The 12,267-nt window shown below is 53.3% G+C and overlaps 1 protein-coding gene across 2 annotated transcripts in view; it reads right to left on the bottom strand.

Annotated features, from left to right (window-relative positions):
• Positions 1–12,135, bottom strand: part of GTF2E1 (general transcription factor IIE subunit 1) — a 28,430-nt gene extending 16,295 nt beyond the window's left edge. Inside the window, exons 1-2 of one of the 2 annotated variants that reach the window (XM_075334848.1) lie at positions 11,941–12,135; positions 9,300–9,786 (exon numbers count right to left, since the gene is read on the bottom strand). In XM_075334848.1, coding sequence (XP_075190963.1) covers positions 9,300–9,747 — 448 coding nt within the window. In that variant the 5' untranslated portion in view covers positions 9,748–9,786; positions 11,941–12,135. Of the gene's footprint in view, positions 1–9,299; positions 9,787–11,861; positions 11,894–11,940 lie in introns of those variants that run through there. The other variant, XM_075334847.1, reaches the window with a different exon arrangement.
• Positions 12,136–12,267: the final 132 nt, after the last annotated feature.

The following is a 12,267-nucleotide window of genomic DNA, read 5'->3' as shown; positions in this document are numbered from 1 at the left end:
ACAGGAGAAACTAACATCTGGAAATATAGGTGCTCAATGAGGAGTGCAGCTCTGGAGGATAATACAGGAGGTAACTCAGGATCAGTAATGTATGTGCACAGTGACTGCACCAGCAGAATACTGAGTGAAGCTCTGGAGTGTAATACAGGAGGTAACTCAGGATCAGTAATGTAATGTATGTACACAGTGACTGCACCAGCAGAATAGTGAGTGCAGCTCTGGAGTATAATACAGGAGGTAACTCAGGATCAGTAATGTAATGTATGTACACAGTGACTGCACCAGCAGAATAGTGAGTGCAGCTCTGGAGTATAATACAGGAGGTAACTCAGGATCAGTGATGTAATGTATGTACACAGTGACTGCAGCAGCAGAATAGTGAGTGCAGCTCTGGAGTATAATACAGGAGGTAACTCAGGATCAGTAATTAATGTATGTACACAGTGACTGCACAAGCAGAATAGTGAGTGTAGCTCTGGAGTATAATACAGGAGGTAACTCAGGATCAGTAATTAATGTATGTACACAGTGACTGCACCAGCAGAATAGTGAGTGCAGCTCTGGAATATAATACAGGAGGTAACTCAGGATCAGTAATGTAATGTATGTACACAGTGACTGCACCAGCAGAATAGTGAGTGCAGCTCTGGAGTATAATACAGGAGGTAACTCAGGATCAGTGATGTATTGTATGTACACAGTGACTGCACCAGCAGAATAGTGAGTGCAGCTCTGGAGTATAATACAGGAGGTAACTCAGGATCAGTAATGTAATGTATGTACACAGTGACTGCACCAGCAGAATAGTGAGTGCAGCTCTGGAGTATAATACAGGAGGTAACTCAGGATCAGTGATGTATTGTATGTACACAGTGACTGCACCAGCAGAATAGTGAGTGCAGCTCTGGAGTATAATACAGGAGGTAACTCAGGGTCAGTAATGTAATGTATGTACACAGTGACTGCACCAGCAGAATAGTGAGTGTAGCTCTGGAGTATAATACAGGAGGTAACTCAGGATCAGTAATGTAATGTATGTACACAGTGACTGCACCAGCAGAATAGTGAGTGCAGCTCTGGAGTATAATACAGGAGGTAACTCAGGGTCAGTAATGTAATGTATGTACACAGTGACTGCACCAGCAGAATAGTGAGTGCAGCTCTGGAGTATAATACAGGAGGTAACTCAGGGTCAGTAATGTAATGTATGTACACAGTGACTGCACCAGCAGAATAGTGAGTGCAGCTCTGGAGTATAATACAGGAGGTAACTCAGGATCAGTGATGTATGTACACAGTGACTGCACCAGCAGAATAGTGAGTGCAGCTCTGGAGTATAATACAGGAGGTAACTCAGGATCAGTGATGTATTGTATGTACACAGTGACTGCACCAGCAGAATAGTGAGTGCAGCTCTGGAGTATAATACAGGAGGTAACTCAGGATCAGTAATGTAATGTATGTACACAGTGACTGCACCAGCAGAATAGTGAGTGCAGCTCTGGAGTATAATACAGGAGGTAACTGAGGATCAGTGATGTATTGTATGTACACAGTGACTGCACCAGCAGAATAGTGAGTGCAGCTCTGGAGTATAATACAGGAGGTAACTCAGGATCAGTGATGTATTGTATGTACACAGTGCCCAGGCGTCACGTCGGCTGCTGCCGCCCTCGTTCTTCCTTCTTCAGGCCGCTTTCTCTGCTCAGTGTATGACGTACACAGTGCGGATCCAGCACTGCAGCAGTTAAGTGTCGGACCGCAGCAGCGCCTGCACAGACAGAAGCGCATTTCAAGGTCTCCCATTCTCGTCTGGAGCCGCTGTTCTCCGCCTCCGGCTGCTCTTTGTTTCTCCTCTGCAATCAGATCGCGCAATGGCGCAGAGCAGCGCCCGGCGGGACAGAAAACCAAGGTTGGCGTCACACGGAGAGAGGAGCGGGGTCACTCCATCCAGCGAGGACAGCAAGGAGGGAGACGAGCAACACAATGTCCACAGAGAGTGTGTGCAACTGTAGGAAGGCTGGAAACCGTCAGCATGGAGGCTCCCAGGAACTTTCTCAGACTCCTGAATGGCTGCTCCGCCCGCTGTACAGCCCTATGGGCTCTCACAGGACCGGACAGAGAAGTGCAGCTTTATTAATGGTAGTCGTGGCCCCCGGGATCAGTGCAGGGTCCGGTCACCCCATTATCATCCTGCTATTGTTACTTCACGCCGCGCTCCTCCTCACCGGCAGCGTCACATCCTCATCAACGTATTGTCTGACATTTGATTTAGATCCCTATACTCCACTCACATCCAAAGCTGTAATCACCACTGCCAGACCTCAGAGCATCTCTATTCTGCTGACGGTCAGTTACCGAAAAGCTCAAAAACAACAAGTCCCAGCATTCTGCACTCCCATGGTGCACTGCTCTGTGGCTCCAGAAAAGGAAAAAAAACAGCGATTACAGCTCTGGAGGATAAAACATGATGCAAGTTCAGAATAGTGACTGCAGCTCTGGAGGAGACTGAAGAATAAGACCTGATGTAACAGCTGAATTATGACTGCAGCTCTGGAGGTGACTGGAGGATAAGACACAATGTAACAGCAGAATAGTGCCTGCAGCTCTGGAGGTGACTGGAGGATAAGACACAATGTAACAGCAGAATGGTGAGTGCAGCTCTGGAGGTGAGTGAAGATAACTCAGTCTGCATTGTGAATTCCAGACACGACATTTGCGGTATTATATTTATCACTAGAATACGGTAAATCTCACTCCCAGATGCAGAATATGACGTCCGGCAGATGTGGCTGCGGTTCAGACTGTGGTGATGACATAACGGTGCAGGATCACGGTGTAAGTGGCTGATAACTGCGGTGCAGACGCTGTGGATATATGCGCCATTTTCCGATCTGTGAGCTGGCGGGGGAGGGGATTATGGATGTTGGAGCCGGAGCAGGATTCTCATCAGTGAAGCCCCGGGGGAGTGTGGGGCTTTATCGCAGCCTGCGGTCAGGAATACAGCGCATCCAGCCGGCAGAGGAATGGACAGGGCCGGGACCGCCGGGATCGGGCCCTCCTGAGTGCAGCGAGGACGGCCGATCCCAGACCCTGCAGGGGAACAATCCACTCCCAGAATAGCAGCACGTCCAGCAGGAGAAGGGTTAACCTGCCCGCTCCAAGGTCACCGCGCCGAGCGCAGATCTCATACAGACACCACGAAGAAGCGACATCACAAGACTATTAAAGGGACAGTAACATCCCAGACAAGACTATAAACCCACAGGAGCCAAGTCTACACCTCCAGCCCGAGCCCACAAGAGGACCAGCAAGACCACCACTAATCCATGCATCACCTATCCTGCACTATACTCCAGAGCTGCACTCACTATTCTGCTGGTGCAGTCACTGTGCACATACATTACATTACTGATCCTGAGTTACCTCCTGTATTATACTCCAGAGCTGCACTCACTATTCTGCTGGTGCAGTCACTGTGCACATACATTACATTACTGACCCTGAGTTACCTCCTGTATTATACTCCAGAGCTGCACTCACTATTCTGCTGGTGCAGTCACTGTGTGCAGACATTACATTACTGATCCCGAGTTACCTCCAGTATTATACTCCAGAGCTGCACTCACTATTCTGCTGGTGCAGTCACTGTGTACATACATTACATTACTGATCCTGAGTTACATCCTGTATTATACTCCAGAGCTGCACTCACTATTCTGCTGGGGCAGTCACTGTGTACATACATTACTGATCCTGAGTTACCTCCTGTATTATACTCCAGAGCTGCACTCACTATTCTGCTGGTGCAGTCACTGTGCACATACATTACATTACTGACCCTGAGTTACCTCCTGTATTATACTCCAGAGCTGCACTCACTATTCTGCTGGTGCAGTCACTGTGTGCAGACATTACATTACTGATCCCGAGTTACCTCCAGTATTATACTCCAGAGCTGCACTCACTATTCTGCTGGTGCAGTCACTGTGTACATACATTACATTACTGATCCTGAGTTACATCCTGTATTATACTCCAGAGCTGCACTCACTATTCTGCTGGGGCAGTCACTGTGTACATACATTACTGATCCTGAGTTACCTCCTGTATTATACTCCAGAGCTGCACTCACTATTCTGTTGGGGCAGTCACTGTGTACATACATTACATTACTGATCCTGAGTTACATCCTGTATTATACTCCAGAGCTGCACTCACTATTCTGCTGGTGCAGTCACTGTGTACATTACATTACTGATCCTGAGTTACCTCCTGTATTATACTCCAGAGCTGTGCTCACTATTCTGCTGGTGCAGTCACTGTGTACATACATTACATTACTGATCCTGAGTTACCTCCTGTATTATACTCCAGAGCTGCACTCACTATTCTGCTGGTGCAGTCACTGTGTACATTACATTACTGATCCTGAGTTACCTCCTGTATTATACTCCAGAGCTGTGCTCACTATTCTGCTGGTGCAGTCACTGTGTACATACATTACATTACTGATCCTGAGTTACCTCCTGTATTATACTCCAGAGCTGCACTCACTATTCTACTGGTGCAGTCACTGTGTACATACATTACATTACTGATCCTGAGTTACCTCCTGTATTATACTCCAGAGCTGCACTCACTATTCTGCTGGTGCAGTCACTGTGTACATACATTACATTACTGATCCTGAGTTACCTCCTGTATTATACTCCAGAGCTGCACTCACTATTCTGCTGGTGCAGTCACTGTGTACATACATTACATTACTGATCCTGAGTTACATCCTGTATTATACTCCAGAGCTGCACTCACTATTCTGCTGGTGCAGTCAATGTGTACATACATTACATTACTGATCCTGAGTTACCTCCTGTATTATACCCCAGAGCTGCACTCACTATTCTGCTGGTGCAGTCAATGTGTACATACATTACATTACTGATCCTGAGTTACCTCCTGTATTATACCCCAGAGCTGCACTCACTATTCTGCTGGTGCAGTCAATGTGTACATACATTACATTACTGATCCTGAGTTACATCCTGTATTATACTCCAGAGCTGCACTCACTATTCTGCTGGTGCAGTCAATGTGTACATACATTACATTACTGATCCTGAGTTACCTCCTGTATTATACCCCAGAGCTGCACTCACTATTCTGCTGGTGCAGTCAATGTGTACATACATTACATAACTGATCCTGAGTTACCTCCTGTATTATACCCCAGAGCTGCACTCACTATTCTGCTGGTGCAGTCAATGTGTACATACATTACATTACTGATCCTTAGCTTTGTGGAAAATTATGGAAATGCTGAAATATTTCAGACAGAACAAGCAGAAGTATAATTGTAGCTGTGAAGCAGTGCAGATGTCACGCACTATGGATGTCTATCGCCGGCCAGCAGCACAGAGCGCAGCCACCACCGGCGGGAGGGGGGACGGAAGGGTCCTCCACCGGAGGGAGGGGGGGGTCTCAGAAGAAGAATGTAATGAGTCTGAAAAGATGGAAGATGATTGCTCTCACTGAGAGAAACAAAATGAAAATGTTGTAGTTGTGACACCTTCTAATGGCGACTAAAATAAAAATAAAATCTGAGGTTATAAAGCAGCTTCCGGACATCTCCGGTCTCCTTCCTCCGGTCTCCTTCCTCCGGTCTCCTTCCTCCGGTCTCCTTCCTCCGGTCTCCTTCCTCCGGTCTCCTTCCTCCGGTCTCCTTCCTCCGGTCTCCTCCTCCGGTCTCCTCCTCAGGGCTTCTTCAGATATTGTGTCACACCATGCCTGAGGAAGAGACCGGAGATGTCCGGAAGCTGCTTTATAACCTCAGATTTTATTTTAGTCGCCATTAAAAGGTGTCACAACTACAACATTTTCATTTTGTTTCTCTCAGTGAGAGCGATCAATCATTTTACAACCGGCTAACACACAGTGCCAAAACCTTTATCTTTTAAAGGAGTTGTCCGACATTAGCTTAACAAAAATGTTTGAGTTTATCTGTGCTGTATTGTCATAAATCACACCTGCATTGTTATTTTTTGTTTTCTAACTTTTGTTCCTCTTGAATTATCCTTTTATTCTCTGCAGCTTCTTGTTTACATTCAGATCCAGCAAACTGACCACTTCCTGTGCAAAACCTCATTCAGAGCTGGCACCGCCCGGCCCCAGTGTCCAGCCTCGCCCCCTGCCCGCCCCCTGCACACACATTGCCTGTCAGTATTCTTCCCCAGCACCTGACCTGGTATCACTACAGCATTGCAAATAACAGCCCCACATCGGGCTCTGCACCGTACACGCACACACATGGCTCTGCACCGTACACGCACACACATGGCTCTGCACCGTACACGCACACACATGGCTCTGCACCGTACACGCACACACATGGCTCTGCACACGCACACACATGGCTCTGCACACGCACACACATGGCTCTGCACACACATGGCTCTGCACACGCACACACATGGCTCTGCACACGCACACACATGGCTCTGCACACGCACACACATGGCTCTGCACACGCACACATATGGCTCTGCACACGCACACATATGGCTCTGCACACGCACACATATGGCTCTGCACACGCACACATATGGCTCTGCACACGCACACATATGGCTCTGCACACGCACACATATGGCTCTGCACACGCACACATATGGCTCTGCACACGCACACACACACATATGGCTCTGCACACGCACACACATGGCTCTGCACCGTACACGCACACACATGGCTCTGCACACGCACACATATGGCTCTGCAACCCCCCCATCCCCATAGGGAACACATGTGGAGTACATACTCACCTGTCCTCGGTCCCCGCCGCTCCTGCACGTTCGTGCGCTGTCTGTGCTCTCTTCAGCACAGTAGTGACGTCACCGCTGTGCTGCAGAGAGCACAGACAGCGGGAGGGACAGTGATGAGAAGCTGCGCTGCGCTGCTTCTCATCAGCACTTTCAAATGTACCGGCATCGGTGATCTGTGATGCCAGTACATTTGAATGTGCGATCCTGGGCAGGGGGCCCGGTACTGGCGCTAACACCACGGCAGCTGCCGCCAGGCCCCGCCCCCAGGTGACGAACCCCACAGCAGTGCAGGGGGAGGTTACTGGAGGTGCGGGGGGAATGTGTGGGTGGGTGCAGGGAAGGGGGCGGTGACTCCTCGCACTGTAGACACCCAGCAGGGAGGCGACATGCTGTTCCACATTTGCATGTCAACATGGCCCTGCCCATGTAGACGTGCAATGACCGGAAGCAGCAAAATCGCGGCAGGAGCGGTCACATGACCGCTCTGAGCCGGGGGAGAGGGGCTGACAGCGGGGCAGGTAAGTGGTCTCTATCTACTTACCTGCCCCAATGTAGCCCAATAGGTAAATAAAAAAAAAATGTCAAAGAAGCCGGATAACCCCTTTAACTGAAAAGATGGAATAACAGGACAGATGCTGGCTGTGAACAGTAGGACGACATCTCCCCCTGCTGGCCAACACCTCACAGTGCAGCTCCCACCCCACCATCATATTCTGCAGTGCTGTACAGGTATTATTATCATTGCTATCGTCACAGGGGCTCACAATCTACAGCCTATCAGAATGGAGAGATGAGCGGATATATAAAAACGTGTATACAGGGACTGCACCAGCAGAATAGTGAGTGCAGCTCTGGAGTATAATACAGGAGGTAACTCAGGATCAGTAATGTAATGTATGTACACAGTGACTGCACCAGCAGAATAGTGAGTGCAGCTCTGGAGTATAATACAGGAGGTAACTCAGGATCAGTAATGTAATGCATGTACACAGTGAGTGCAGCAGCAGAATAGTGAGTGCAGCTCTGGAGTATAATACAGGAGGTAACTCAGGATCAGTAATGTATGTACACAGTGACTGCACCAGCAGAATAGTGAGCGCAGCTCTGGAGTATAATACAGGAGGTAACTCAGGATCAGTAATGTATGTACACAGTGACTGCACCAGCAGAATAGTGAGTGCAGCTCTGGAGTATAATACAGGAGGTAACTCAGGATCAGTAATGTAATGTATGTACACAGTGAGTGCAGCAGCAGAATAGTGAGTGCAGCTCTGGAGTATAATAGAGGAGGTAACTCAGGATCAGTAATGTATGTACACAGTGACTGCTCCAGCAGAATAGTGAGTGCAGCTCTGGAGTATAATACAGGAGGTAACTCAGGATCAGTAATGTAATGTATGTACACAGTGACTGCACCAGTAGAATAGTGAGTGCAGCTCTGGAGTATAATACAGGAGGTAACTCAGGATCAGTAATGTAATGTATGTACACAGTGACTGCAGCAGCAGAATAGTGAGTGCAGCTCTGGAGTATAATACAGGAGGTAACTCAGGATCAGTAATGTATGTACACAGTGAGTGCAGCAGCAGAATAGTGAGTGCAGCTCTGGAGTATAATACAGGAGGTAACTCAGGATCAGTAATGTGAGCAAGGATGGTTGACCTTAGGGAGATCAACATCCACCACTGCGGAGACACCATCACGTGTTTCTCAACGCTGGCAAGAAACTAGCCAGGTCTTTCACCGGGAAGGAACAACCACGGGAAGAGCAGTCTCCAGTCAAGGAGACCACCTATGCCAAACATGGTATCCATCCACAGACACCCGTTTCGGGGTATTTGCCCCTCATCAGTGTGGAGTAGGAATCTGGCTAGTGGGACATTGCCTAGTAAAAGACTATGTGAGCAAGGATGGTTGACCTTAGGGAGATCAACATCCACCACTGCAGAGACACCATCACGTGTTTCTCAACGCAGTGATTCTAGAGCAATGCCCCCTGGGAGTGCAGCTCTGGGGTATAATACAGGAGGTAACTCAGGGTCAGTAATGTAATGTATGTACACAGTGACTGCACCAGTAGAATAGTGAGTGCAGCTCTGGAGTATAATACAGGAGGTAACTCAGGATCAGTAATGTAATGTATGTACACAGTGACTGCAGCAGCAGAATAGTGAGTGCAGCTCTGGAGTATAATACAGGAGGTAACTCAGGATCAGTAATGTATGTACACAGTGACTGCCCCAGCAGAATAGTGAGTGCAGCTCTGGAGTATAATACAGGACGTAACTCAGGATCAGTAATGTAATGTATGTACACAGTGACTGCACCAGCAGAATAGTGAGTGCAGCTCTGGAGTATAATACAGGAGGTAACTCAGGATCAGTAATGTATGTACACAGTGACTGCACCAGCAGAATAGTGAGTGCAGCTCTGGGGTACTCTGGTGGTCGGAGGTGACTGAGATGGCCGCTCTCTTACCTGTCATCGGATCAAACAGCTGGTTGGCCTCCAGGTCGGTGAAGGTGCTGCAGCAGTTGGGGCACCTGAACGAGGCGCGGTTCGTGGAGTCCCTCTCGTCGGTCTCGATCCTCCGCCTCATGTGGTCCAGCTTGTATTTCACCACATTTACCAGCAGGCGGTAGTTGATGAAGTAGTAGTTGTGCCTGGTGGTCTTCCCGTCGAAGGCGGTCTCCACCCGCATGCGGCACTTGATGAACTTGTCCCCCTTCAGGGTGTTGAGCACGGCGCGCAGTTGCTTGCGGTCGAACTTCAGCAGCTCCAGCATGTCCTCCTCCTTCACGCACGGGTTGCGGATCAGGATGTCCAGCGCCAGCGCGTGCTCCAGGCCATAGAAGCCGCGCACCACGTACTTGGCCAGTCGCTTCAGCACGGCGGGGACCTCGCTCATTACACCGGGGGACGTCATGTTACCGGTCACAGGAGGAGCAGCGGGGACGTCATCCACCTGAGCAGAGAGACCCGAGAGTGTGAACAGAGCCTGAACCGCTGCCGCAGCCGAGGGACGTCACAGGCATCCTCCACCCTGTATCCGGGTGATGCAACTGTAACAGACCCTCAGCTGTGAGACAGCAGAACGGCGCAGGCAGGGAGCGCAGGCAAGCAGCAAAGTGCACAGGGCCGAGCACGCACATGCAGAGAGAGCACGCAAGTGAGGAACAGAGAATAAAGAGAACGCAGGCAGAGAGCGGGGGGGGAGTGCGGAGGCAGAGAGCGTGGGGAGCGCAGACAGAGAGCGGGGAGGAGCGCAGACAAGCAGCAAAGTGCACAGGGCAAAGCACACACAGGCAGAGAGAGCGCGCAAATAAGGAACAGAGAATGAAGAGAGCGCAGGCAAAGAGCGGAGGGGGGAGCGCGCAGGCAGAGAGCGTGGGGAGCGCAGACAGAGAGCGGGGAGGAGCGCAGACAAGCAGCAAAGTGCACAGGGCAGAGCACGCACAGGCAGAGAGAGCGCGCAAATAAGGAACAGAGAATGAAGAGAGCGCAGGAGCAGAGAGCGGGGGGGGGAGCGCGGAGGCAGAGAGCGGGGGGGAGCGCGGAGGCAGAGAGCGGAGGGGGGAGCGCGGAGGCAGAGAGCGGAGGGGGGAGCGCGGAGGCAGAGAGCGGAGGGGGGAGCGCGGAGGCAGAGAGCAGGGGGGGAGCGCGGAGGCAGAGAGCGGGGGGGGGGAGCGCGGAGGCAGAGAGCGGGGGGGGAGCGCGGAGGCAGAGAGCGGGGGGGGGAGCGCGGAGGCAGAGAGCGGGGGGGAGCGCGGAGGCAGAGAGCGGGGGGGAGCGCGGAGGCAGAGAGCGGGGGGGAGCGCGGGGGGAGAGCGCGGAGGCAGAGAGCGGGGGGGAGAGCGCGGAGGCAGAGAGCGGGGGGAGAGCGCGGAGGCAGAGAGCGGGGGGGAGAGCGCGGAGGCAGAGAGCGGGGGGGAGAGCGCGGAGGCAGAGAGCGGGGGGAGAGCGCGGAGGCAGAGAGCGGGGGGGAGAGCGCGGAGGCAGAGAGCGGGGGGGAGAGCGCGGAGGCAGAGAGCGGGGGGAGAGCGCGGAGGCAGAGAGCGGGGGAGAGCGCGGAGGCAGAGAGCGGGGGGGGAGCGCGGAGGCAGAGAGCGGGGGGGAGCGCGGAGGCAGAGAGCGGGGGGAGAGCGCGGAGGCAGAGAGCGGGGGGAGAGCGCGGAGGCAGAGAGCGGGGGGAAGAGCGCGGAGGCAGAGAGCGGGGGAGAGAGCGCGGAGGCAGAGAGCGGGGGGAGAGCGCGGAGGCAGAGAGCGGGGGGAGAGCGCGGAGGCAGAGAGCGGTGGGGAGAGCGCGGAGGCAGAGAGCGGGGGGAGAGCGCGGAGGCAGAGAGCGGGGGGAGAGCGCGGAGGCAGAGAGCGGGGGGAGAGCGCGGAGGCAGAGAGCGGGGGGGAGAGCGCGGAGGCAGAGAGCGGGGGGAGAGCGCGGAAGCAGAGAGCGGGGGGAGAGCGCGGAGGCAGAGAGCGGGGGGAGAGCGCGGAGGCAGAGTGAGGGGGGGGGAGCGCGGAGGCAGAGAGCGGAGGGGGGAGCGCGGAGGCAGAGAGCGGGGGGGAGCGCGGAGGCAGAGAGCGGGGGGGAGCGCGGAGGCAGAGAGCGGGGGGGAGCGCGGAGGCAGAGAGCGGGGGGGAGCGCGGAGGCAGAGAGCGGGGGGAGAGCGCGGAGGGGGAGCGCGGAGGCAGAGTGAGGGGGGGAGCGCGGAGGCAGAGAGCGGAGGGGGAGCGCGGAGGCAGAGAGCGGGGGGAGAGCGCGGAGGGGGAGCGCGGAGGCAGAGTGAGGGGGGGAGCGCGGAGGCAGAGTGAGGGGGGGGTGGGGGGGAGCGCGGAGGCAGAGTGAGGGGGGGAGCGCGGAGGCAGAGAGCGGGGGGGGGAGCGCGGAGGCAGAGAGCGGGGGGAGAGCGCGGAGGGGGAGCGCGGAGGGGGGAGCGCGGAGGCAGAGTGAGGGGGGGAGCGCGGAGGCAGAGTGAGGGGGGGGTGGGGGGGAGCGCGGAGGCAGAGTGAGGGGGGGCGCAGGCAGAGCTGAGAAAACGTCACTATGTTCCGCGGGCGGGGTCGTGGGTGAGAAACCATCAGCCTGGCAGGACGTTACCGAGCCCGTCACAGACACACTCACCTCACGCCGCCTCGCCGGCCACTCTGGTTACGTCATCACCAGGCGCCGTTTCCTGACGCCCTACTCTCCAGCCGCCATGTTTAGTGAGGGAGCCCTGCAGTAAGAGCTAAGCTTGGTTGGAATAGGCGCTGAGCCCGGCGTCCTGCCTCCACCCCCCAGAGAGTGACTCCTCAGCACCGCAGGCCTGGAGATAGAAGATATGCTCTTTCTTTTCCTTCTACAATTTCTTGCCAGTAATAACAATGGCCGCTGCATTGCTTCAAAAGGTTCCCGAACGAATCATGACGTACTTCCGCTCTCTTCCGCCTTACTTCCTGATATTTTGTT

Source organism: Anomaloglossus baeobatrachus, chromosome 2, assembly GCF_048569485.1.
Source record: "Anomaloglossus baeobatrachus isolate aAnoBae1 chromosome 2, aAnoBae1.hap1, whole genome shotgun sequence".
In the NCBI taxonomy this organism is placed as follows: domain Eukaryota; kingdom Metazoa; phylum Chordata; class Amphibia; order Anura; family Aromobatidae; genus Anomaloglossus; species Anomaloglossus baeobatrachus.
This window is presented reverse-complemented; position numbering and strand designations above follow the sequence as displayed.